The sequence below is a fragment of the Condylura cristata genome, unplaced genomic scaffold (genome assembly GCF_000260355.1).
Source record: "Condylura cristata isolate star-nosed mole 26May11 unplaced genomic scaffold, ConCri1.0 scaffold00015, whole genome shotgun sequence".
Lineage (NCBI taxonomy): Eukaryota > Metazoa > Chordata > Mammalia > Eulipotyphla > Talpidae > Condylura > Condylura cristata.
In genome coordinates, this window is record NW_004567116.1 from 37,247,179 (window position 1) to 37,275,150 (window position 27,972).

The 27,972-nt window shown below is 41.9% G+C and overlaps 1 protein-coding gene across 2 annotated transcripts in view; it reads left to right on the plus strand.

Moving 5' to 3' along the window:
* The window catches only part of RNF121 (ring finger protein 121), a 62,305-nt gene extending 34,378 nt beyond the window's left edge, over positions 1-27,927 (plus strand). The window contains exons 4-10 of one of the 2 annotated variants that reach the window (XR_001145466.1): positions 11,051-11,205; positions 13,225-13,332; positions 16,273-16,393; positions 21,771-21,904; positions 22,569-22,670; positions 24,115-27,124; positions 27,843-27,927. Coding sequence is in view for 1 of the 2 variants with exons in the window: in XM_004683163.2 (XP_004683220.2) it covers positions 11,051-11,205; positions 13,225-13,332; positions 16,273-16,393; positions 21,771-21,904; positions 22,569-22,670; positions 24,115-24,235 (741 nt within the window). In the remaining variant the exon portion in view is untranslated. Of the gene's footprint in view, positions 1-11,050; positions 11,206-13,224; positions 13,333-16,272; positions 16,394-21,770; positions 21,905-22,568; positions 22,671-24,114 lie in introns of both variants that reach the window. The other variant, XM_004683163.2, reaches the window with a different exon arrangement.
* The last annotated feature ends 45 nt before the right edge of the window (positions 27,928-27,972 follow it).

The following is a 27,972-nucleotide window of genomic DNA, read 5'->3' on the forward strand; positions in this document are numbered from 1 at the left end:
TTGCCTTCCCTGGTGGTATTGTAGGTTAAAGTGCAGCATGGATGAATCCTGTCCCCTTCAGCCCCCCATACTTCTGGCCTGTACCCTAATTTTGCATGCATAAATAAATAAACTTAAAAAAAAAGAAAGAAAAGGTACCGTAGGAAATTTTACTGAATAACAGAATGGGAGTTTAGTAATGATTAAAACTGAAGCTTGATTAATATCCATATGAACGAACTCAAAAAATCAATAATGACAGACAGAAATAATAAAAGACAATAAAAAAGTGGGCAAAGGATATGAACAAGCAATTTATAGGAGAGAAAATCCAAAGGTCCATCAAGTATGAGAAAAAAATGTTTGAAGTCATTAGTCATTAGAGAAGTACAGTAAGTCAGCAATGATTTTATCACTTTGTATTTATTAGACTGGCTAGAAACTGGAGAGTTGCATATTGCCAAATACTGGCAGGAATCAGGGTCTGTAGGAACCTTCATGTACTCTCTGTACTTCATGTACTTATCTGGGTATGATAACTGGTGCAGGCATTGAGAGAGCAGCATAGCACTTGGTCATTGAAACAGACACATTTTAAGTGGACATGTGGGAAAGTTCATTCAAGTCAGTTGAGGAGTTGAGGCAATCTGGATATCTTTCTCAGTAAATCTGTAACGTGGGTGCATGTCGTCACACTGTGGTGCAGTTAACAGAAACACAGTAGGTGTATTCATACTATTTGTATGAATCTTAAAAAAACTTGGTACTAGTGGGAAAAAAGTAACAAGCAAAAAGGGCACAATGCAGTACTAGTTAATAAATCAAAATATATGTAGTTTTAAGGACACGAAGAATACCTTATTAAATACATTAGAATGTCTACTGGTTGACGGCTGGGAATAAAAAGAAATCAAACAAAACAGCTTCTTAGAGACTGTTGTTTAAAGGACAGGCTCTTGTTGGGCAGTAGAAAAATTAACTATTTTGAAATTAGCAGCAGAGTTTTCAAAAATTAGCATGACCTATAGATCATGCCAAGAGATGATGGAATTAAATGATACAGCTTTTTCTCTCAAACTAAATGAAATTTAGTGTTGGTTGGTCACCATAACCACTGAGTGAAAAAACACTCCTAGAGCAGGTTTCTCAATAGGCGGCTATTGACATTTTGGGCCAGTAATTCTTTGGTGTTTGTTTTTGGGGTGTGGGAAAAGATGGGGAGGTGTGCAATTATATACACTGTAGGGTATAAGGCAGCAATAGCATCACTCATCTCTACCTATTAGATGCCAGTTGTAATCCTCCCCCAGCTGTAACAACCAAAAAAAGGCTTCCAGGCAATGCCAAACATCTCCTGGGGAATGAAAACATTCCTGATAAGAAACAGTGTCTTAGACTCTAGGACGTAGAGCAGCATGGATATTGCCTGTCATGAGCCCAGTTATGAGCATGGTTTCACTGTGAAAGTATCAAACTTCTCTCTAACTTAGGAACTAAAGCCCAACCTTCTTTACCTTAAGAGAAGAAAGACTTAATCTAAATTAGTTGATATAGACCATGAGATTGTGTGTTTTCTGTAACTAAGTCTCAGGTACTGTTTCAGTAGCAGTAATGCTAATATCTAAACTTTATAGTTTCAATTTGTTGATATTTAAAAAGAATTATTTTCTCATCCGCTATCATGTTGGAATTTTACAGCAGCTTTAAAAGATAGTTTCCTGTTTGTTTGTTTTTTTAAAGTTAATAAACCAAAGTGTAGAATCCTGAAGTTACTTGCCAGGAGAATATGCCCATTAAATTAGAGAGCAAGACATAAAACCAAAATCTGAGTCTTGGTTAAGTGCTCTTTTCACAGAATACTCAATAATATTTTGAAATTTCTTGAATGTTTCAGAAAATTGCCCGATTTGGTATGGGTGTTTATGGTTTTGACCCCCCCCCCCCAAACACTTCAGGTTTTTTGTTCTTTAATGACTTTTGCCCAAGTCATTTCCTTGGATTTCAGGTATTTTAACAACTACCCGCTTTTTATCTCTTTATACCTCATCTTGCCATTTAACTTTTCTAGGATCTCCCTAAAAACTCAGTAAAAGATGCTAGAAAGGACTTGGGAGACAGAAGATGTGGATTGGGAACCCAGCCCAGGCCAGTCCGTGCTTTTGGGCCTCTCTGTTACTCAATTTTCATCACCTATTCAGAGTCAATATTACTTATTTTTGTAGTTCCTTCAGGGATGTTATGGGAAGGAATACATTTATGCCTGGAGAGTTATCTATCCTATTTTTAAAGATCTCCAAGGAGAAGATTTCATCATCTGTTTCCAGATATAATGTCTTCTCAAACTCCTGTTCCTTGAACTGCTATTCCCTATTGGAATAGATGAGTGGCAAAATTTCCTACCTGGAAATCTTTTTTTTTTTTTTTTTTTTGTAAAGATTTATTTATTTGTGCATACAGAACTGGGGTACAGGCCAGAGACTCAGGGGCAGTGAGAGACTTCACCAGAGACAGAGCAGGGAGCAGAACAGGCAGATCAACGAAGTACACTGCTGAGGGGAGCAGCGGGCGGGTCAGGGGAGGTCTGCCTCGCCATGTGGTCTCCTCCGGGGCAGGCGGGAATCGAACTCATGTGGAAATGGCTTAAGCTTCTTAGTGCAGTGCTTTAACCCACTGTGCCACCAGGGAGGGCCCCCTACCTGGAAATCTTTAAAGTACTTTAGATTTTTTTCAGATGAAGATATAAGATGGTTACCAGAATTTGGCTGAAGAATGCTAAGATGGTAAAGGGTTGTAATCCATTTTCTATGAGAAAGAAAAAACCTTTTCTTTGGAATATAATTAAAAACTTCCAGATGTGTTGTACATATCAGCCTCCTCTTCAAACTGATTTCTCATACCTCCCCCAGACATTACCTGTACTTTCCCAAGCATACCTTGTTAATCTTTTGTGAAATTCCATCATGATGCCTTTTTCTACTTGTATCTACGCAACCTTCAGGACAGAGCTCTTTCTTTTTTTCTTTTTTTTTTTTTTTACGTTTTTAAAATTTTTTTATTTTATAACAGTTTATTTTTTACATCATTTTGTACATTTCCCCCCCCCCCCATCTCAATTTTAATCCCCGCGGGTTTCCCATCACCATGTCACCCGTGTGCCATCACCATAATCCCGTGCACTTCCCTCCCCACCCCCCCGTTTTTGATCCCATTCTCCAGACAGAGCTCTTTCTTTAGGAAGCTTCCTATAGCTCCTTTGCATTGAGTGAAGTACCTTTCCTTTGTATAGTTCTGGCTGGCAGGAGTACTGTTTGTTTCTCTTCAGTAGACTTAAATTCTTGAGGTGGTTTTGTATTTTATCTCTGAATCGTTCAGTACTTAGCATGGTATCCAGTAAGTGCTTAGTAAGTTCTGTTAACTTGACTGACACTTTTCCCTAGAACAAGATAACCTGGGAGGCCTTCCCTGGTGGCTCAGCAGGTTAAAGCACAGCACTGCGAAGCTGGCCTGGGCACCTCATGACTGCTTTGGTGCGAGTTTGATCCCCCCCTCGGAGGTGATGCACATGGCGCAGCAGACCTCTTCTGTCTTACCTGCTGCTCCCCTCAGCAGTGTACTTCATCAGTCTGCCTGTTCTGCTCCCCACTTTGTCTTTGGTGAATCCTCTCACTGCCCCTGCACCTCTGGCCTGCACCTAGTACTGTATGCATAAATAAATCTTTAAAAAAAAGCATGACCTGGGAAAGAAGACATAATGTAGGTATTGGGAGAGTAGTCATAAGAAACGGGGAGTAAACTTACTCCCTCTGAAGGAATAGAGTTGGACTCAGAGGCAAAAGGGGACAAAAAAACAGATTTTTCTGGTCAGTTTCAGGGAATGTCCAGTACATCTCTTAGTTAGCTTTTGTGATAAGGATGTCCAGGTGTAGTACAAAGGAATTGTTAAACAAAGTCTGCCCTGAAGAATATTCCAGTATGGTGAGGAGTCTTATCAGTCACACAGACTACAAAGAATATATCTACCATGTAGTTTCTGGATGCTCTTCAGGTAACTAAAGATAATAGCCATACCTTCACCAGAAGCAAGAGGATTCACCAGAAACAGAGTGGGGATCTGAACAGGCAGATTGACAAAGTACACTGCTGAGGGGAGCAGTGGGTGAGACAGGAGAGAGGTCTGTTGCGCCATGTGGATTACCTCTGGGGTGGGGATGGAACTGACACTGAAGTGGCCACAGCTTGGCTTGGTTTCTTAGTGCCGCACTCCAACCCTGTGTACCACCAGGGAAGGCCCCTAAATTATAGTTTGTGTGGTGAAAGAAATTTATAGGTTTTCTTGTTCACCTTCACATGAATTAGAATTGTCATGTATTGACTCCATCTTCACTACCACACTTTACGGTGATGGTGGGCTCTAGACTGAAAAACAAAAATCATTTAAATACATGCTGAATAGGACCTCCCTGGTGGTGTAGGGGTTAAGTCTCAGTACCAAGGCACTATCACTGCTGCTGCAGCCTGAGTTTGATCCCAGCCAGGGATCTAACCCACGTATGGAGCAGCCAACCTCTCCTGTCTCACCCAGTGCTCCCTTTAACAGTGTATTTCAGTAGATCTACCTGTTCTGTTCTTTACTTTGTCTCTGGTGAATACTCTTATTACCTGTACTTTTGGCCTACACCCCAGTTCTTCTATGCATAAATGAATAAATAACCCTTAAAAAATGTTATTACTTCCTCTGATGTTTGTTTTAAAAATGTGCTGGACATGGGCCCTCCCTGGTGGCGCAGTGGGTTAAAGCACAGCACAAAACAGCTTAGGCCACTTCCACATGAGTTCGATTCCCGCCTGCCCCAGAGGTGACCACATGGCGTGGCAGACCTCTCCTGACCCGCTCGCTGTTCCCCTCAGCAGTGTACTTCATCGATCTGCCTGTTCTGCTCCCAAATCTGTCTCTGGTGAATCCTCTCACCCTCCACATCTCTGGCCTGTACCCCAGTTCTGTACGAATAAATAAATAAATCTTTAAAAAAAAATGTGCTAGGCCCTCCCTGGTGGTGCAGCAGGTTAAAGCACAGCACAAAACAGCTTAGGCCACTTCCACATGAGTTCGATTCCCGCCTGCCCCAGAGGTGACCACATGGCGTGGCAGACCTCTCCTGACCCGCCTGCTGCTCCCTTCAGCAGTGTACTTCGTCGATCTGCCTGTTCTGTTCCCCACTCTGTCACTGGTGAAGCCTCTCACCGCCCCTGAGCCTCTGGCCTGTACCCCAGTTCTGTATGCACAAATAAATAAATCTTTAAAAAAAAAAATGTGCTGACAGAAAAAAATATGCTGAACAAAATATATAAATAAATGCTGACTCTTACTGGTAGTATCTAACATCCTCATCTTAACTGTGTAGCCTTATGGAGAATTAAGCTAGATATTGCTATTCTTACCTTCCAGGTTGAAGAAGCTGGAATTGTTTGTTGAATGAATCAGTGACTCAGTTTCAATCTAGTTTTTAACTTAGTATTTGCAGATTCAGGGAGAGAGAGGATGAATGACTTTAACTTTTCCCCTCTGATAGGCAAATTCAAGTCTTCAGAACCAGCCAGAACTCTGCCTCTTCCAGGCCAATCTTCCCTGACAGCTCCTGCCCACACTGCTGTATCTCTTCTTTGAACTCTGGTGTCAGTACTGAATTCATGTGTTATGTCTCATCACCCCCAAATCCTGGAAGGAAAGTTAGGCCAAGGCTTCCAATTAATTTGTGGTAGCACAGCATAAGGTACAAATACTTGAGCAAATTATTGAACTAAAAGTATCTGTGTGGTGTTGCCACCAGATGGTGCCAGAGTCTCTACATTTGTTTGGACAATCTTGCATAACTTTTAGCCATTTATTTCCAGTCTAGCCCAAGGCAGTAGAGTAAAAATGAAAACAATGAACAACTATAAACATTTTATGGGGGTGGAAGGAAGAATGGGATCAGAACTGGGGTGGGAAGAGTATACTGAACTGTGGTGATGGCACACAGGTGAATTGGTGGTGGCAAGCCCATGGGGATTACAACTAAGATGGAAAAATGCACAAAATGAAGACTGATGTAAAAAAAAAAATACCTTCCTTAGTGATGAAGTTTCAACTTATTAAGAAAAATGCTGGTAAATATTATAGTATAAACCAATGAAGAGATTAACTAGGGAAAGTAACAGCATTTTTCCCATGGAAGTCTGTATTGTTTACTTATCCCACTGCCCTGTCCTTGTCAGCCACTGGGCTCGCTCTTTACCCTAGTGGCAGCTTTCTAGGCTTTGAGAAGAGTCTGGCTTTCAAGCCTCCCCAATGGAGCGCCTAGATAACTGAAATGATCTCAAATCCTTGGTTTGTGTTTTGGATCAATTATTCCTAGAAAGGACAAATTAAACATTATAAATAAATTATTATAATTCCATCACTGTTAGTATGTTGATGACTTTGGTTACCTCTTTGCAGTGTTTGCTCCCTTATCTGTGTGATTTTATGCAGTTTCATTCTTGTGAAGCCATAACAAAATTTCTCATTTACTGAATACTTCTATTTAAATGTAAGAGCTATTGTACTCAATGCTTACATTTATATTACTTATGGTTGATTAGTTTGTAGGCACTTTTCTAAGAACTTTCCATATAATAACTCAACCTGTACAACTTTATGAGAAAAGATACTGTTCATCACCTGTTACCATTCAGAGAACTAAGACTTAACCACAGTTGAGAGACTTGCCTAAGATAGCACAGTAAGTAGCTATGTAAGGATTAATACATATATGTGTCTCTTTGATTCTAAAATTCTGACTTTCATGCTTAAAATTTTTAAGGGTAAAAGGGCTAAAGTTTGAGAGTCACTAAAATAAGGGTTTGATTTATGTGTTTTGCTGTTAGACTTGTTAACCCTTTGAGGACAGGGTTTGGTGGTTTTCTTTATTTCTGTCTTCCTCTTCCTAAATGCAAAGTAAATACTTAAAGGGTGAATGAGTGATGCGACCTCTGCTCTCCTTGGAAATCTGTGGTACAAGGATACTTAACAGAACCTAGTATGTAGGAATTTGAAGGGGATTTAGAAGTCAAGTCAAATCCCTCCTTCAAGGAAGAAGAATGTCCTTATGGTGACCCAGTGAGTGGGAGACAGAAAAGAGCTAGGATCTAGCGACTGGGCTTCTACTGGGCCATCTGGTTTCAAAGAGTCCAGTCTTGCTCCTAAATCCCTTCTTTTCTTCTTCATGTCTCTCTCTTATATGATGTTAGCTGAACAACTTTTTCAACCGTAAAGTTATAAGCATGAAATTTACAAAGCAAGGCAAGATTTTTCATTCTTTTTACACTGATGCCCAGGCTTCCTCCTGTTTGTATCTTTGTTAAACTCAGAATAGAATTCAGGTCCTCTGCCTTTCACTGTACCCAAATTGTGCAGAGCTTCAGCTCACCTAGAGGATTATCTTGACTAGATTCCTCCTCAGAACATGCTGTTGATGAATAGTGGGAAGGAGAAGCAGTTAGAGCAGTTGTTAGTTTTTAATAGAATAGCCAAGTATTTTAAAGCTGAGTAGAAACCAGGATTTTCTGGTTTTTTACTAGAAAGGACAAATGTGACCAGGCCACTTGATTTAATTTTCTCTAGTCTCTCAGCCTACTGTTTGTAAAATGACCCTGTTAAAGCAAAAATATGAAGACCAAAGACCCTTTAGCCCTTCTTTGCACATCCTTACCTCCATCTACTACCTTTTAGGATCATGATTTTGATTATCCCCTAATTTAAATAGTCCGTAGTTGTCTTCTCCCTGTATCTCCTAGAATGTCATGTCTTGGGCATGATTTGGGCAACCATTTCTTAGTAACTCCTGGTGCTTCCACACTATGGTATAAGGCCAGAATGGTTTGGAATACCTCATTCAAAGGGTCATTGGGGTTCCTGTGCAATAGAACCAGTACTGAGGCCACACCGATAGAATTAGCTGACCAGCTGCAGCAAGCAGCAGTAGGCATAGACAACTGGAAACCCGTAAGCACAGTGTCTCTGCTTTCCATCCTCCTTTCACAAGCAGACTCTCTTTGTCAACTGTAAAAAATAACATTAAAAAGTGAAGGCTTTTTCCTGGCACAGGCTATGACAGTGTAGCTATAGATGACACTGAAAGTAGCTCTTAAGCTACCTGTATGGTAACCCCTGGGCCTGTGGTGACAACTGAGCACTTAAAATGTACCTGTACTTTCAGATATGCTAGAAATATAAAGTACACATCAGATTTAAAAGCCTTAGTACCTAATTAAAGTTAACAAACTTCTTAGATCATTTTAGTATCGAGTACAATATTGAAATGGGAATATTTTGTTTATATTGGGTTAAATTAAATATATTAAATACATTAATATATTAAAATTATTACCCATTTTTAATTTCTTTAAGCATTACTACCAGGAAACTTAAAATTGCCTATGTGACCTGCATCATATTTTGATTTGGATAGTGCTGATCTAGAAACCTCCATTAGTAAATACATTTAACAGAAGTTTACTATGGAACGTCAGAAAACTTTTCCTCTTGAAGCACCTGTCCCCTTTTAAAAAATGTTCTTTCATTTCATATGATGGGATCAAGAAGGAAAAATTATATCCTTTCACATCTATTTCCCTGAGAAGTGTAGCATTTAGTGAAAGCGGTATGGCTGGTGAGCTGATCACAAGGTATTGGTAGCAGAAGACTGGTGATTACTCCAGATTTCTAACTAAGAATTATATTTGTAATTCCATCTAACTCCCACTAAGGTGACGGTCTCAGGAGGAAAAAGTAGGCCCTCTTTAAAACAAATGAGTCACTCTCCTATGGTTTTAGTTTTGTTCTCTCATTTATCTAAATGTACTGAGGATCGGTCATGTGCCATATATTTTCCTAGCATAAAGGAAATAGACGAATATGGTCTAGTCTCTGCTGTCCAGTTTACATTAAGGGAGAGCAAATTTTTATTATTTTAAATATATAATATATAACATAATTATTCATTTTTTGCACATTTTGCATTTTTGCTTTCTCCTCTCTGGTGTAGTCTCTGTAAATTCCTACTGATTCACCTTTGTACCATCACTGAAGTCCCTTGTGCTCTTTTTCTCCTGTTTTGATCCCTCTCCCTCCCCTCGCTTGTAGAATGTCTCTGATTTATAGTTGCCTGCTAATTTTTTTAAAAGCTTAGTGTTTTCCTTATCCCTTATTTGGTTCCCCTGTATTCCTCCCATAAGTGAAACCATCTGAAATTTTACTTATTTATGCTTATTTAGTTATACTATTCTTATTTCACTGAGCATAATCCCTTCCAGCTCCATTCATGTTGCTGCGAATGGTATAAGCTTATCTTTTTGATAGTTGAATAGTATTCCATTGTGGTACACACATACCACATCTTGATCCAGCCATCTATTTTTGGGTGTTTCCATACTGACCAAAACATACACACAGACAATTGGAATCGAATAGAAAACCCAGGGATAGAACTATATATATATATATGTATATATGTATACACACATCCCCCCCCCCACACACACACATATCAGTTAATCTTTGACAGAGGACGTGTAATGGAACAAGGACAGTTTGTTCAATAAATGGTGCTGGGAAGATTGGACTGCTGTGTGCAAAAGAGTGAAACTAGTCTATTGCTTCACACCATGCACAAAAAAACAACTCAAAATGGATAAAAGCCCTGAATGTAAGACCTGAGATCATAAAATATATAGAAGAAAATAAAGTCAAAACACTACCTGAAATACATCTAAGGAACATTTTTAAAACCTCATCCCCCAAAGCAAAGAAAGTGAAGGAAAAGATAAACAGCTGGGTTAACATCAAACTAAAAAAGCTTTTGTACAGCAAAAGAGACACCAAAACATAAAAGACACATCCTCTGATTGGGAGAAAATTTTTGTACTCCATACAACTGATAAGGGACCATTCACAAAGATCTACAAAGAGCTCACATGACTCAACAGAAACCAAGTAAGCAGTCCAGTCAAAAAAAGGGACAGAAGAACTAAAAAGACACTTCTCCAAAGAGGAAATGCAACTGGTCAGCAAGTATATAAAAAAATGTTCAACTTCCCTCATTATTGGGAATATGCAAATCAAAGACCACCTTACACCAGTGAGAATAGCCCATATTAAAAAAAAACTGGCAATAATGAATGTTAGTAAGGGTATAGAGAAAAAGGAACTCTCCTACACTGCTGGTGGGAATGTAAACTGGTCCAACCACTATGGAAAAATGTGTGGAGGTTCCTCAAACTACTAAAAATGGAGCTTCCATATGATCCAGCAATTCCACTCCTAGGAATCTACCCAGAGAACACAAAAACATTGATTGAAAAGGATACATGCACCCCTATGTTTATTGCAGCACTATTCACAATAGGGAAAGTGAATTTAAATCTGACTTTGTACTCCAGATCAGCATTGTCACAGTGGTAGAAAAGGAAATGCTTTTGTAGTTCTAGAAAGTTGTGACCTGTTCATGTGTCTTGAATGTATTATCAGGCAGATAGGAAGGTAGGAAAGAATTCTTGTTAACCTAAAGGGACAAGCTCAATAAAGGCATAGGCTGTGCTAGAAGGTAGTCCCTGACAAAGTGTTTGGTTCATATTGGAGAGGGCTTGCATGTCTGAGGACATTGGGTGTTACTCTCCATGCAGGGGCCCATTTTAAGGTTGTAAGCAGGGAATGACATGGTTAAGACTCCGTGTTAAAAATACCACTTCAAGAATAGATTGAAGGATAGAGTTGTAGGGAAAGACACTGAATGCAGGGAGACTAACAACATATGGCAGTTTGGCAGTCAAGGGATAACAAAGGCTAAAAGGGAAAGAATATGTAAATGATTATGTGAGGCATAAAAGCTTGGCCTTGAACTTCTGACTTGCTCACTGGTAGAGAGATTGTTACTGAAAACTAGAAATGTAGCAGAGTGTCGGGCTAAAACAACACATAAGATGCATACTAGGTTTGTGGCTGGAGCTGCAGAGGAAAGTGGTTAGAGCTGAAGTGCTTGTGTTTGTATTTCAGATGGTGACCCTCTTTCAGATGTGGATTGTTCCCCTCTATTTCACAGTGAAGCTGCACTGGTGGAGGTTCCTAGTGATCTGGGTCTTTTTCTCTGCTGTCACAGCCTTTGTCACCTTCCGAGCCACCCGGAAACCTTTGGTACAGACAACTCCCAGGTAAGAGTTTAGTTAGTGAGCAAGAGCAAGGTTAATGGGCTGGGATGCATGGAAGGAGGGTGGGTTTAGATTGAAAAAATTCCAGTCCTTGTCTACCATAATTTCTGTGGACTCTACCAATACAAGCTGATTGGGAGACAACCTCTCATTCAAGATAAACCTCTCCCCACCACCCCTGAGTATTTCCCCATAGCTTAATCCTATGATTTATATCAAGGCCTGTATATATTATAAACATGCAAAATAAGTAAGCAAATGCTGGTGAAAATGTAGTCCAGTTTTATTTTTTGCTCATTTCCTGTGGGTTCATTTTAAATGTTACTTCTGTGAGCACTTCTCTGATCTCTAAATTAGATTCTCTGTTATATTCTTTCTTAGTGCCCTGTAATTTTCCTTCACAGAATTTACAATTAAACATTTTGATTTCTATCTCCCCCACTAAACTGTAACTTTGAGTTCAGGAACCATATCACTTTGCCCTTTTATTTCCATGCTCCTCCCACAGGGCCTGGCACATAGCAACCTTCTCTAAATTTTTGTTGAATGAATGCTGTTGGCAAATTTGCAATTTTCTAGCAAATAATGCTTTCTTCTCGGGTCAAAAAGTGTCCCTGCTCATATAAGTCTCTGTGTTTTTACCAGACACATATTTGTTCAATTCTTTCAACCAGCAATATCTGACAGAAAAAAAAAAAATCTCATTCAGTGAGCATCTGCTGTGTGTCAGGCCCTGTGCTGAGCACTTGGGACACAAAACTTGATAAGACATGGTCCCTGCCCTCCAGGAGTACTCGTTAATGGAGGAGATGGATGGGAAAGCAACTCTTTCAGGTAGTGGGTAAGTGCTGAGAGACCTGGTAAAGGTCCAGGAGAGCCTAGTAGTAACTGGCCAGCCTCAAAGTTGTGATGACTAGATCCAAAGTCTTCTAGGTTGTTCTTTTCCCTACCCTTATGTTTCACTTTACTGCAAGACTTTCTTACACCTTTTGAGTTTAATTGTACAAAGTAGAATTTGTCTTCAAGGTGAAATTGGTGATCCAGAAACCCCTCTGTGGCTCTGGTAGTTTGTAACCTTAAGGACCAGTATAGAAGATCACAGGCCCTGGAACTGGATGGATGTGAGTTGGAAAACCCCACATCTATCACTTGTTAAGTTTTGACCAGTAGTCTTCACTTTCTGAGCCTTGAATTCCTTATCCCTAAAAATGTGATACTAGCTGCTATCTCATAGGATAACCAGGAGCCAGGCTGGTGCTGATTATGTAAACAAATTGAATAATCACAGACAAAATAGAGGCCCCTCTTAATCAGGTGCCTCACTGTGGCGTTTAAAAGACTGTACCTTCATGGGACCATCTTTGATCTCTGAACCCAGTTGGGGTCAAGCCAACAATTCTGCACTGCTTCTTCCTGGCTCCTGGCAATGACTGTTCCTCCGTTAGGAGCACTTTGCAGCCCCACTCCAGCCTACCATCGTCATACATGTACATCCAGTTCAAAGATATTCTTTAGCATCTCTTCCATGTTCCTCCCTTAATGTAAAAAAAAATTCCAAAGCTAATTCATTGTATAATTGGCCTGTAGTATAGGAACAAATCATGCCTACGTGCAAAAACCTGTAACTATTTCTACATCTTTCTTTATTGAGTTCTTTTTCTTGACAAGAACAAATAAACTTAGCACCTATTCCTTCTTTGCATGGCTGTGGTTACTTTTTCACTTACTTATCCACCTAGCAAATGGGGAATAACATTACTGTCTGAGGTCAGCTGTGCTCTTTCTTTGAAACTGAAACCTTTTAAGGTTCTTTCTTCTTCCTTCTACGAAAATACAAAGCACTAATTCCTTGGTCCATGGAGGTATTTCTGCAAATAAGGGAGTTGTATAGTAACTCCGTCCTTCCTAGAAAGAACCTAATATCCCCATTAATGTGAAAATAGGATTTGGGTGGTACAAAGGCCCCTTGGGCAGACACAGAGTTTCTGTGTCAGTTGTACTAATTTTCTCTCCTTTCTTTAGGTTGGTGTATAAGTGGTTCCTGCTGATCTATAAAATCAGCTATGCCACTGGTATCGTTGGTTACATGGCTGTCATGTTTACCCTCTTTGGTCTTAACTTACTATTCAAGTGAGTACCTTTTGCTTTTATTTTTGCTGGTGTTAGGGAGGAGGGACTAATGAAATGTACCTGTCCTCTTGCTGCAAGCCCTGAGTTTTTAACTAGGGAAATGATCCCTGGGATAGGAGACCCCCTGTTATTTGTGCTGGCAAAGAGAGAGGAATGTTGGAGTATGTACGAAGTCAGAATTCCAGCTCACTGCTTTTAATTCCTAAAAGTATGTATTTTAGTGGAAAAGTGTAATAAAGCATAATAATTTATGGATAACAGATTATAGTCTGTTATCCATAAGTTCATCACCCTGCCAGAAACATTTTTCTTATCCATGTGTATACTGTTTATTGTAACTTCCACTCTATCTGAGTTGTCCTCTGTTCAATGACTAGGAGTTGGCAAACTATGTCCTCTGAGCCAAATTGGCTTACTACCTGATCTTATAAAATTAAAATCTGGGACATAGTCATGCTAATTTGTTTATTTATTGTATATGACTATTTCTGTCTAAAACAGCAGAGTAGAATAATTGTGTCATATGGGCTTCAAAACCTAACCTGTATGGCTCTTTATACAGAATAAAATTTACCCCTAAACCAGACAGTGGGACAGTTGGCAGAGACATCACTGACAAACCTGGCAACAGATTCACTTAGAAAATTACAGTCAGTAAATAACAGGACAGTATCTTGAAGAGTCTTCACAGTAAACCCAGGGTTGAGATATGAGGGAATGAAACTACACAGAACTAAAGTACATTTCCTCCTAAGAAACAAGTCCAGTTTTAAGAATCTCCTGTCCAGAAACAAATTACTAATCACAAGTCATGTTTCACTTATAGGCACTGTTGTATTGTATCACAGCTGGCATTCTACCTTATCACCTCTCCAAAGAAATGGATCTAGTATTAACTGATTTAAGTTCTACTCCATTATTGGGCGCTTAGGTGTGGCATTTTTTGTTGTTATTGTTGTTGTGTTGTTCCAATTTAATGCTATCACAGTACATTGCTATGCTGCTTTCTAAGGAGTCATCTCCAGGAGTTGGATTCTGATTGTTGCTTCACATTGTTATAACTTTCCAAAAGATTTATGCCAGTGTACTGGTCTAGCCCCAGTGGAGACAGAAGCCTAGTAAACCTGGCGTCAGGCTAGAGGGGACAGTGAGTAAGTAGGGCAAGAGAAGGTAGGAATATGGCTTCCTGGGTGAGGTAATGATGGCTGTGAATCTGAGGTAACATTGCATTGAACCTTGGTTTAGGATTCAAATTTAATTTCCTGACCACTGATCTCTTACCTAAACCTAGTGTACTGTAGGCAAAGTGTGAAACTGAAAGAAGTTCTACTTTATATAGTGAGAGGATACTTTTGAACTTCCTTTTTCCAGAGGTAGTAAAGGCTGAGAGAACAAACACTCACAGAGGTTTACGCGTCAGTATAGTGTTCAGCACATATTGTCAAGAAAACAGGGTATTTCAAGCTATTCATAACATGTTTGGTTTTTTCTTTAAATAAAGATCCTACTTATTTTATAATTTATAATAGTTTCCTTATTCTGTATAGACTATATAAAGAAGAAAACACTACTTGGGATAAGATCATGGTCTCTAGTTAGTCTCTAGTCAGTAAGTTAAATATTTTAAGATTAACAAATTCAATTTTTTTTTAAAGATTTATTTATTTGTGCATACAGAATTGGGGTACAGGCCAGAGGTGCAGGGGCGGCAAGAGGCCTCACCAGAGACAGAGTGGGGGGCAGAACAGGCAGATCGACGAAGTACACTGCTGAGGGGAGCAGTGGGCGGGTCAGGAGAGGTCTGCCACGCCATGTGGTCACTTCCGGGGCAGGCGGGGATCGAACTCATGCAGAAGTGGCTTTAGCTTCTCAGTGCTGTGCTTTAACCTGCTGCGCCACCAGGGAGGGCCAAATAAATACAATTTTTAAGGTAAATATAATCATTAACTTTAAGTGAACAAAAATAGTTTGTGGTACAAATATTTAACAAAGGTAGTTTTCTACTGTAAGCATCTATACCATATAATAAGCATCTATAGTTGCAATACTGTTGGCCTTTGGCATTACTAAAGCAAATCATGTAGTAGTACAGGCAGGATCTTTGTCCTTAGTAAACAGACTTGCACCTTTGAAGACACAGAATATATATAGGTGCTGCTCAGAATTTTATGGTAACTGGTATGTAAATATTTTTCATCTTTCCCCCCCTAAAGCTGTGGCTGACAATTTTTTTTTCTATAAAGAGCTAAGTAGTAATTATTTAGACTCTCTGGGACAAAAAGCAAACTCTAGGACATTATGCAGATACTGTATAACAAATGAGACAACTTCTTCCTTATACCACCCTGTTTGCCTGGGTAGACTGTCCAGGTGGTAGGCAATCCACTTGCCTTCAGATGAGACATTCTCAGGAGGAAGGGCTGAAAAAGGAGGCTGTGACCATGGGGTCATTTTCACACTACTCTAGTGACACCCAGATGCAGATGTGTGGGCCCTTCCCTACTTTCAAAGGGCTCAACTTGGGCTGGAGATATGGTAATTCAGTGAGCTGCCACCTTCAAAACGGACATTTTATTGCTTGATGTTCAGCAGTTGCCAACAGTAGACTCTTTAGTACAAAGATGTTAACCACTGTGTGCCTAAGGCAAAGTGTAAGGCATGTTGACCAGGCAAAGGAAGCAGGAACTGGGAACAGAGTGAGCATAATGAGCAGAAGGGGATACCCTGTTTTTACCACTATGCTGTTAGCCTATTCAAGTAGTGCTATATTAAAAGGCTATGTTAAAACAGATAGTTGGCTAGATTGGTTTTAGTGTGTCAACACGTACTCTAGTCCTTGAGCCTTCCAACTTTAGGCCACTGTTTTACATATCCCTGAGTAGTCATTCAAACCAGTGTGTTTTAGGGCAGGTCTTACAGAACATGCTGCTTTCCTTACAGGGTCAAGCCAGAAGATGCTATGGACTTTGGCATTTCTCTCCTCTTCTACGGCCTCTACTATGGAGTTCTTGAACGGGACTTTGCAGAAATGTGTGCAGACTACATGGCATCTACTATAGGGGTAAGTTCACCCAGGTTCTTAATACTGCCTCTCTAGAGAATGCAGGATAGCATCATTTTTTGGAAAGAAAGGGTAAGTCATACAACTAGGTGGTATATATGAAGATTCCTTCCTTAAAATTTGCAAAGTCAGGTCCTCCCTGGTGGCGCAGTGGGTTAAAGCACAGCACTAAGAAGCTTAAGCCACTTCAGCATGTGTTTAATCCCCGCCCTAGAGGTGATCCACGTGGCACAGCAGACCTCTCCTGACCCACCCGTGTTCCCTTCAGCACTATACTTCCTCAGTTGGCCTGTTCTGCTCCCCACTCTGTCTCTGGTGAATACTTTCACCTCCACTGCACCTCTGGCCTATACCCGAGCTCTGTATGAATGACTATTTTTTAAAAAATTTGCAAAATGATGTAAAAAAAAAAATTTGCAAAGTTAGGTCTCAAATGTACCTTGGGCTTTTTTATTTTTTTTATGCACAAAAAAATTTTAATATTCAACAAAAGTATATGACAATGTAAATTATAATGTTTACTTCATACACCCAAAGAAATTCTTTTTTTAATTTATAAAATTTATAATTTTATTTATAATTTTATATCATTGTGTATTTCTTGTAAAAGTCTCACCACCAATTCACCTGTGTACTCATCATAGTCTAATCCCTGTGTGCTTCTCTCCCATTTTGATCCCTTCTCCCTCTCTCTCGCAGAATGTCTCTGATTTATGATGGTTGCCTCCTGATTTTGTTTATTATGTTTTTTTCTGAGCCCTTATTTAGTTTCCCTACATTCCTCCTATAAGTAAAACCATTTGGTGTTTTTTCTTCTTCCCTCTAGCTTAAGTCACTGAGCATGAGCCCTTCTGGCTCCGTCCATGTTGCTGTGAATGACATGAGTTTGTCTTTTTGTTTAGTGAATAGTATTCCTTTTTGTATATATGCCACCACATCTTCTTGATCCAGTCATGTTTTTGATTCTGCCCTTTTTTTGACTGGATTGTTTACTTTGTTTTTGTTGAAACTAGTGAGCTCTTTGTAGATCTCTGAAGTGTCCCTTATCAGTTGTATTGTGTGCAAAATTTTTTTTTGCTAGTGTCACTTTTGCTGTAGAGAAGTTTTTTAGTTTGCTGTAATCCCAGCTGGTTATCTTTTCCTTCACTTTCCTTTGGAGGATGTGTCTTTAAAAATATTATGCATGTTATACAGTGTTTTGTCATGGTTTCAGGTCTTACACTCAGGGCTTTCATCTATTTTGAGCTTGTTTTTGTGCATTGTGTGAGGTAGTAGTCTAATTTTGTTCTTTTGCAAGTAGCAGTCCGGTTTTCCCAGCACCATTTATTGAGCAGACTGTCCTGTTCCATTGAATATTCTTTGTTCCTTTGTCAGATATTAGTTGTCCATAAATAGGTGGCTTTATTTCTGGGTTTTTTATTTGATTCCATTGGTGTGTGTGTTAGTTTTTGTTCGAGGACCATACTATTTCAATTTTTAGAGCTTTTTAGTATGGTTTGAAATCAGGGATTATGATACCCCATTCTCCTTTTTATTCAGGAGAGCTTTGGCTATTTAAGGTTTTATTTGTGGTTTCATATGAATTTCAACAGTATTTATGTTCTTTGAAGAATGTCATTAAAGCTATAAATTGCTTTCAGTAGGATGGCCATTTTGATAATGTTAATTCTTCTGATCCATGAACAAAGGATATATTTCCATTTCTTTGTGTTTTCTGTACCTTATAGTTTTCTTTGTGTGAGCCCTTTACCTCTTTTGTTAGGTTTATTCCCAAGTTATTTGATTTTTTTTCCCTTTTGTTTCCCTATAAAAGGGATGGCTTTCTCAATTTCTTCATTTTCAGTTTGATTGTGTGCATATAAGAAAGCTACTGATTTTTGCATGCTGATTTTGTAGCCTGCTACTTTACTAAACTGGTTGATTATTTTTATTAGTTTTTCTGTGGAGATTTTCTGGTTCTCTATATATACTATCATATCATCTGCAAATAGTGATGGTTCTACTTCTTTGCCTATTTGGATTCCTTGTGTGTCTTTCTCTTGTCTTATTACGCTGTCTAGGGCTTCCAATATTGAAAAGCAGTGATGTGAGTGGACTATTTAAGCAATAATTGTAGTAGTTTGGGGAAGATCAAGGAAGGTTGGATTGGAGCAGAAAAAGTGGAAAGGAAGAGAAGTGGACTATTTGAGAAGTATTTTGGAGATAAATTTGACATGATTTGATGTAAATTGGCTCCAGAGACTGATAGATAGGTTTTCGAGCTAAAGCAATTCCTTGGAATATAAACTTTTCATTGAGCCTGGAAATGTGTTAAGAAGATTAGGTAGAGACTGTGGAGAGAGTCTTCAAACTTAAAATGTGTATAAAATGTCAACCTATTTAAGAAACCTGATTACATATCTCACTTTTTTCCCCTCAAACTATGACTTCATTGTTTTGCTGTTATGAATGCAATAGATTTCTCTTTGTAATTATGTAAACAATGCAGAAATTAAGTCCTATCTCAGTATCATTCCTTTAGACTCCCCAAATTTAAAAAAACCAGCAACAATAAATGCTGGTACAGATGTGGGAAAAAAGGACTCTCCTATACTGCTGGTGGGAATGCAAACTGATCCAACCATTATGGAAAGCTTGGTGAAGGGCCTTCAGACTACTAAAAACAGAGCTACCAAATGACCCAGCAATCCCACTCCTAGGAATCTACCCAAATGACACAAAACATTAATTTGAAAGGAAGTCTGCACTTCTATGTTTATTGCAGCACTATTTACAATACCTAAGATGGGGAGATGATTTAAATGCCCCCAAACAGGGGCCTTCCTGGTGGTACAACAGGTTAAAGCTCAGCACTATGAAGTGATCCACAGCCACTGCAGCACAAGTTTGATTCCCAGCTGGGGAGGTGACCCTCATGGTGTGGCAGACCTCTATTGACCTGCCCGCTCCTCCCCTCAGCAGTGTATTTCAGTTGATCTGCCTGTTCTGCTCCCCACTCTGTCCCTGGTAAATCCTCTCACCTCCCATATCTCTGGCTTGTACCACAGTTCTTGTATGCATAAATAAATAAATCTTTTTTAAAATATATAAATGTCCGGCGAGAAAATAAGAAAAATAATGAATAACCATATACCAGAGATATTTTGTGGGGGTGGAGTGGGGAATGGGATCAAAAACGGGGAGGGGGGGAGAAGGAAGGGAAATGCACGGGACTATGGTGGTGGCACATGGGTGATTTGGTGATGGGAAACCCGCGGGGATTACTATCGAGATGGAAAAAAAAATGTGCAAAATGATGTAAAAATAAACTTTTGTAATAATTAAAAAATATATATATAAATGTTCTAAAACAGATGACTGGGTCAAAAAGATGTGATATATAATTAGTGAAATATTGTTCTGCAACCAAAAAAAGATGAAACGCATGCCATTTGAAGCTGGAAGGGTTTATGCTCAGTGAAATAAATCAGAAGGAAAAAGAAAAAATATCAGATGGCTTTACTTACAGGAGAAACATAGGGAAACCATACAAGGGATCAGGAAAAAGACTAGCAGACAAACTATAAATCAGAGATACTCAGTAGGGAAGAGGAAAGGACAAAAGGATGTGGTGATGGTTCAAAGGTGACTTGGTTTGGAAAGTCATGGGGCTTACACCTGTAAGGAGAAATCAAGCATTTTACAGAAATGAACAATGGTGTAAAAAATATTTATATATAAAGATTTCATATTATGTATCTTTTACAATCATTATTAAGATTGTGAAAAAAATAGGTCATAGGAAGTTTTCACAAATAAATTTCAAGTCCTTTTCCTTGGGTTGAAGGGGAAATGTAATGTAGCTACTTAACAGTAAGTTGTAGGGAAAGTGTACAAAACTTGGAATTTCTTCTTGGAACATGGTATTGGTTATCCCTGGTAATTGTGATAGTAAATAATTAAAAGTAATACACATTTACCAAGGAAAAATTGTGCAGAAAAGTACATTAAAGGAAAGTAATCATCTTTGATTCTACTACAGAAATACCAGTGGTGTAAGCTTTCTGATCTGTTTCCTGCTTGATTTGGGCTTGTCTTTACAAGCAGCACTTGTTGATTTTGTGTCCTGCTTTTGACATCATTACAGCTGATTGGCTGTATGTTTACCCCGCTGTGTGTGTGCTGTAATTGACTTAGATAGTCTTCTATTGTTGATCATTTATGGTTTTTCCATTTCATTGCTTTTTAAATACATTTTTATGTTGTCATTTATGTAACAGAGAATATATTATTATAGCTGCTTTAAGTACACAGTGTGGTACATTAGGTGCATTCATGGCATTATGCAGCTGTCATCACTGTTTTCAAAAACTTTCATCCCTTCCAGACAGAAACTGAGCCCATTGGGCAGTAACTCCTCTCTCCTCTCCCAGCCCTGAGTTGTCCCCAACCTTTCTCTCGCTGAATTTTCCTAGTCTTGATATTTTGTAAAAATGCAATCATAATATTTGCTCTTTATGTTTGAGTTACTTCATTAATATAATGTTCTCAAGATTTTACATGTTGTAGCATGTGTCAGAACTTTTTAGGAATGAGTAATATTTGTATTTCGTTGTATGGCTATGGCACGGGTTGCTTATCCATTTATCTATTGACGGACTTGGTTTGTTTTCACCTTTCGTGTGATAAATAATACTGTAAATAATACTGGTGTACAGATATGTGTTTATTCTGTTTGGGGGGGAGGGTGATGTATAACTGAAGAATGAAATTGCTGTGCCGGGTAATAATTCTGTATTTAACTTCCTGAGGAATTACAAATTCTTTTCTTCAATTGCAGATAATATTTAAATGAATATATTTGCATTAAGCTTTTTGACATGCTACTTATTTCATAATTCTTGAAGTGAAATTAATGAGTTAAAGATTGTGACAGTTTGAGACATAAACTATCCTAAAGAATTGCACCTCCTTTACTGTTGTCAAAAGTGTTTGAGAATGGCCTTGTCACCAAACCAGCAATGCACTGCACGTTTCACTGTTCTGAATCTTGGAGAAGGAATGCCACCTCTCACTTGATAGCCTGGCCCCAGAGCGGCTTTCCCCACAGCTCCTCATCCCACCCTGAGACTTCTTCCTTTCATTCCTCACCTCCTGTGCTGCCCAGCCTGGCTTTCCTATTACAGGTCCTGTTACATCTCACTTCCTAACCTCTCTCTGGTCTGACTGGTTCTCTCCATTCACCTAGCAAAGACAAGGTCGATTTAGCATCTGAATAGTGTTCTCTAGTTCTGCTTTCCCCCTGCCACTTTGCCTCCTCTGCATAGGCCTCTCAGGTACCTTCCAGTTTTGCCTCATACTACATCTTTCCTCTCTTCCCCCTGGTCTCTCCACCCAGTTCTACAGTGAGTCGGGCATGCCTACCAAGCACCTCTCAGACAGTGTGTGTGCCGTGTGTGGGCAGCAGATCTTTGTGGACGTCAGTGAAGAGGGCATCATCGAGAACACGTATAGGCTATCCTGCAACCATGTGTATCCTCCAGCGCACCTCGACCTCACCTGCCTGGCAGTCAGGGAGGAGGAGTGCTCGTAACCTTGGCCCACTGTGCAGACCTCTGAGCGCAGGAGTGACTAGAAGGCAGGCATTCAGGTGATGTTCCCTGTCGGCGAAGCCAACACCCAGGAGTGGAAGCTGCAGCTTCCCATGCTTTTTGCATGGGAAGCCACAGGTGTGCATACGTGTCTGTGGACACTGTTCCCAACACATTCCTGCCATCCCTGAGCAGGAGGTGCTGACTAGTCCTATTTAAGACTCTTGTCTTCAGGGTGTAATTCATAATGATATAACTCCAGGGCCAAACTGAGAGAGAGAGTTTGTGTAGGGGGCTGTGTAATCTCATGAGGTTCAACCTGTGCTTCCCCAGAGGAGAATTTCCAGCTCCCTCTCCCACCAGTATTTAGCTGTAAGTAAATTTCCAGGGCCACTTGACCAGTGCCATTGACCATATGGATAGAAAAGGGGCCTGCAGCTGCCCCAGCTGCCCTGGGGGTGAGTCAGCCACGGGGGAGGAGCATCCTCTAACAATTCCTCAGTTTCAAGATCAAGTCCCCCCGAATATCACTTCTAACTCACACATTGAAAACTAGCTGGGGCTAAAGTCATCTTGTCTGCCGTTTCCTTGACCAAAGTCCTCAGGTTCCATGAGTTCTGCATTCGAGGCTGGTGCATTGTAGGAAAGAAGCAGACGTGTCCCTACTGCAAAGAGAAGGTAGATCTCAAGAGGATGTTCAGCAATCCGTATCCTTTTGTTTCGTTTCTTGTTGGGGAGAAATTACTGACCCATATGGCCCTGCTTTTTGGTCCCTTGGGCCCCTCCCTCCCGCTGGCCTAGGACTACCATTCTGTTTGGCTTGTGATCTGGGAAGTTGGTCTTGGAGCAGGAGACAGGGCTAGCTCAGCTTCCTATCATGGTTCCAGAACTCTTGAGGGTAAATTGGTAGTAATAGTGGCTCCACTTACTGTGTGGCTAGCACTGTATTCAGTACATTACTGGGGTTATCCTTTAAAAAAAAAAAAAAAATATATATATATATATTGGCCCTCCCTGGTGGCGCAGTAGATTAATGCAGCACTAAGAAGCTAAAGCCACTTCAACATGAGTTCGATCCCCCGTCACCCGGAGGTGACCACATGGTGTGGTAGACCTCTCCTGACCCACCTGCTGCTCTCCTCAATAGTGTGCTTCATTTATCTGCCTGTTCTGCTCCCCACGCTGTCTCTAGTGAATCCTCTCACCACCCACGCACCTCTGGCCTGTACCCAAGTTCAGGGGTAAATAAACATAAATAAATAAATCTTTTAAAAAATGTATTTATTTATACATACAAGAACTGGGGTACAGGCCAGAGGGGTGAAGCGGAGGAGAGAGGGTTGAGAGGATTCACCAGAGACAAGAGTGGGGAACAAAACAAGCAGATTGACCGAAATATACTGCTGGGGGGGAGCAGCAGGCAAGACAGGAGAGGTCTGCTGTGCCTTGTGGATCAGCCCCCTAGCCTGGGCTCTAACTCCTGCTGTAGTGGCTGTGAATAGCTTCATAGTGCTGTGCTTTAATCTGTTGTGCTACTAGGGAGGCCCCTGTGATTAGCTTTTTTGATCTCTAGCAGATTTATCAACTGGGTAATTACTCTTTTACAAATGAAGTAGTTTAAAAGTTGAATAACTTGTTTAAGGTTCCCTAGTGAATGGGTGATGCCACCTTTGATGTGCGAGCTGGAGACCAGCTCTGGCTGGTGCAGGCCTGGCTACAGGATTCCTTCTTCTCACCTTCAACACAGGACCTATGTTCCTCTGAGCTGTCATTTCCTATCCTGCTGCCCTCACCACTGTGCCCTTACCACCCCTTCTTCCTGTTGGACAGTATCTGACCACTTTGCTGGCTCCATCTTTAGTTTTCCCTGAGATCATGCACCCAGCTTTCTCCCCTCTCCTTTATCAACTGCCCTCTCATACTGCTTCCTACCCCTGGACATAGCTGGGCCATTCCCAGACTGCTCCCACGGTCTCTGAGCAGGGGACACTGACTCCTTGAAGGTTGTTTGCTTAGTTTTTCAGGGCCAGTTCAGGTGTAACTCGCTTCCTTTCTTTCTGGGCTAGAAAGTGTAGGCTAGCACTCTTACTATCCCTTAGACTATCCTTAGTAGCTTAAACACAATGTGACTTTTCTTTAACACCCTGTCAGCTGGGAGAGGCCTCACGTCATGTATGGACAACTGCTGGATTGGCTTCGATACTTGGTGGCCTGGCAGCCTGTCATTATTGGCCTGGTGCAAGGCATCAACTACATCCTGGGCCTGGAATAGTAGGAGGATGAGCATCTACCCACCACGGACCTCAGGGCACTCTCCTCCCTGCGCTCTAAGACCTCCTGGGTGGGAAAGACTCAAAGGGGCACTTGGGCCACTCAGGATCCCTTCCCCTGACTGTGTCCAGACTGGGAAGGTACATGATGGAGAGCCAGCCAGTGGAGCTGTCAGCAGTGGGGGCTTTTTAAAAGAAAACTATTTTGATGAATATATCTAAAAACCTTTTTTATTGTGGAGCCTAGGATTTGCTCTAACTCCTCCAGGCTTCACCCTTGCTGCTTGGGCAGGGAGGGGCAGCAGAACCATCATGTTTTTGGGTTAAAGGAGCCCTCTCACTTCTGGCCGGCAGCGTCACCTCCCCCTCCCTTTTCCCTCCATGGGGCTCAAGCCTGGTACCCTCAGTGTGGAAGAGACTAAGAGCTCTTGACTGGTGCCACAGAAGAGCGCTGAGGCGTCCTCCTTTCCCGCCTGGGACCTGGGAAGACAGCGACACTCTCTCCCCTGTCCAGGTGCGATAGGCCGGTTGAGGCAATTGGAACCTTGTGATTTTTCCCACAAGGGAAGTCCTGGGGCCTTAGAACTCATCGAAAATTTACTTGGGGACAGCTTAGCATGATAGCCTGCCCCCAAGCAGGGCTGTGCTCAGCTGAGGACAGATGCCATCCAGGTGTGGCTGGCCTGCAGGGCTACTTCAGCAGCAGTGATTGTACACACTGTCCCTGTAGCGAGGAAGTAGTGACATGTGCCAAAGGCTGAGCTGCCACTTCTCTTCTTCCCTGAAAGCCTGACTTGAGCGTATATGCGTGCAATGGCAGCGGGCCTGTGGCAGGCGTAAGACTGTGCAATCAGTGTGTCCTTGAAGCTGGCAGAGAGATCCCTCCAGGGACTAGACTCTGTCAGCCTTGTCACTTGTGGGCCCTGCCTGGGCCTGGTAACAGGAGGAGTGGGGCAAGTGGGAGAAGAGGGTGAGGCCCCAGCAAGCTCCTTTCTGAGAGGGAACTGAGGCAGGAGAAAAATGTCAGCTAGAGCCCTGGAGAAGAGGAAGTAAGTGTAGTTTACATCTAAAACTGGGAATAGCTCCAGCTCTGGTCCTGGGAATTTTGAAGGAAATGGGAGGGCAAACCTTGGCCTTCAGCAGTGGGTTCCTAGGGAATCTGCTGGCTGGGTCACCTTTTCAAGGGCAGCAAGAATCAACAAGCTCTTGTCACTCTGTTTTGAATAAAGCTCCATGAGCTGGGTTGGAAAACTGACCCTCCATCTTGCTTTTCTTCTCCCTACCTTTTCCTCTGGGGTACCTGAGTTGCCTTACCTTTGCTGCCTTTTGCTGCTCCCATTTGAGAGCTGGGGCTAGGGGTGGTGGGGTACCTCGCTCCTGTCCTGGGGCATTACTGGGCCCCTCAGATCTTACCACTTGAGGTCTTTCCTCAGGTACCCTGCTGCTTTCCTCCCTTCTCATGGGCCGCTTGCAGCATCGCCTTCTCTTACGCAGCTGCACCTTCTGTGGCCCCTGCTGCTTGTGCCTGTGGGCCCTCTCTGAGGGAGGAAGGGGGCTGACTGCAGGATCTGGGTTACCCTTGTACTTCATCCCCAGTCTGGCTCATGTGAGACCGAGGCCAGCTGACCTATGTATACGCTTCATACTTCAGTTGTCCTGGTTCCCATGACCTCCCAGTGGCCCAACTCTGGAATTCTCCCTCCCCTCCCCACCCCTCTCAGAAGTGTCTCTTGGGTTAGTCTCACCACCTGACCATTTCTCTGTAGTTTGCAACTTAGGAACTGAGGCAGGGGGAAAATGTCAACTAGCGCCCTGGAGAAGAGGATGTAAGTCTAGTTCACATCTAAAACTGGGAATATGAATGATTTTTACACACATACACACACACACACACACACACACACACACTTAGAGCAGATGATACCCTGACACCTTCTCCAAACCCTGTTCTATTGCCTGGCATCCCTGGCTGTTGTCCTCCTCCTATCAGAAAGCACAGATGTGAGACCCGCAGGCCCTATCCTTCACAGTGGCACAGTCCTGACCGCTAGTGTCAGACATGTGCACCCCAACAGCAGCACGTGCAGTGTTGTCCCTGGTGCTTGCTGGCCTTAACCCTAGTCCCGGCCCTGCCACCACCCAGCTCCGTTTGTTCCATCAGGACCAAACTAATAGGTAAGTAAGTCGTCTGCTTTTTGAGCCAGTAAGAGGCCATTTGCCCATCTTGCCTGGGAAGTGCCTGTTCCTCCTCCTAGGACCAGTTCTCCCGGTGCCTACAGTGAAGGGGGAATTTGAAGTAGGAGCATTCGTCATGGGCTCCTTGGGGGCTCCACGACAGTCAGGACTTCTGATGAACGGAAGCTTGTGGCTGTGGCCAAGGAAGGAGCTGGATGAAGACGTGGGAAGGGCTTGCAGCTGGGAGGGTGGTGCTAGGCTAATGGATGGGGAGAGTAAGGAGCTGAGGTCAGCATGTGGATGGGCTGTTCGTGCAGTTGAGCCTGAAATGGTCCGTGACCATCTTGGGTCTCTGGTGCCTAGGAGAGTTGTCCCCTTAAATATCAGGGTGAATGTGAAGGAAGAAGGAGAAGGCTTAGCAGACTGGGTGGACCTCACGGTCCTGACCCTTGACTGAGATGGGTGCATGGAACTGTGAGGCTCTCAGTAGTCACTGTGTCACCTTGGTTTGATATAAGATCCCAGTCCAATGTCAAATTGGGGGGAAGGGAGTAGGGGCCTGGCATGACTGTTGTCTCCACAAGTATTCAAGCTCTGAATCCCCTCACTAGAGTAAACGTGAAACTGAAACCATGGGAAGGGGCTGGGTATTCCAGGATCTCACTCCTCTTCCCAGAACCAACTCCACAGTGAAAAGCCTGCCTCTCGATGACTAGGTAAGTCCTGGGCTCCTTTGGCCTTCGGTTTCTCTATCTCTGCAGTGAAGGAATTAGTTTAGATGAATAGCCAACACATGTTCGTGGGAATACGAGATGGAGCTACAGGGACAGTCACTAGAGGGGACTCTGCCTTTATTTCTAAGTGTGAATGAGCCTTTCTCAGTCCAGGATGCCAGTTCTTGGGGGTTACCAACTGGGCCAGATGGACAGGACAGAGTAATTATCAGTGGCTGGCAGCTCACCGGAAGTCCAGACCCAGGGAGGGGCTATGGAGTTTTCAGGAAGGAGTGCCATGCTTAGGGGTAGGATTTAAACAAGCAGCTTGTTTTTCTTCCCCTTCCTATCAACTACCATTTAACAATCAAAAGACAGTTGTCACAGATATATAGAGGCAGCCTCCTGACACAAGTGTCAAGACTGTGAGACCAAACTGGACACTGGACACTGATAGGTGGCTGTGTGGGGGGGGGGGGTCTGAAGAGAGGGGAACAGTGTGACTTGCCCCAGTCTTAACCCACATGATCTTCTACTTTTGTGCTGTTGCTTTCAGCCTCAGTCCAGTTCTAAGGCTCTGGCTGCATTCCAAACTCCTCCAGGAGGTAGGGGCTGAGGAGTCCTCTGATTCCCTCAGCCTGAGTTATGACCAGTGAGGTGCCAAGGTAGGATGCTGAGTGTCTGCAGGTAGTGGGACCACTGCTGACTGTCTTTTCCTCAGATCCCAGCCCTGTGAAAGTCCTGCTCTGTGCCCACATTGTCTTCCACCTGACTGGAGGCATAATCACCACAGCCTCGGCCATGACCACAGAGGACCCTGGTCCTTCCTGGTCCCTGATGATCCCTACAGC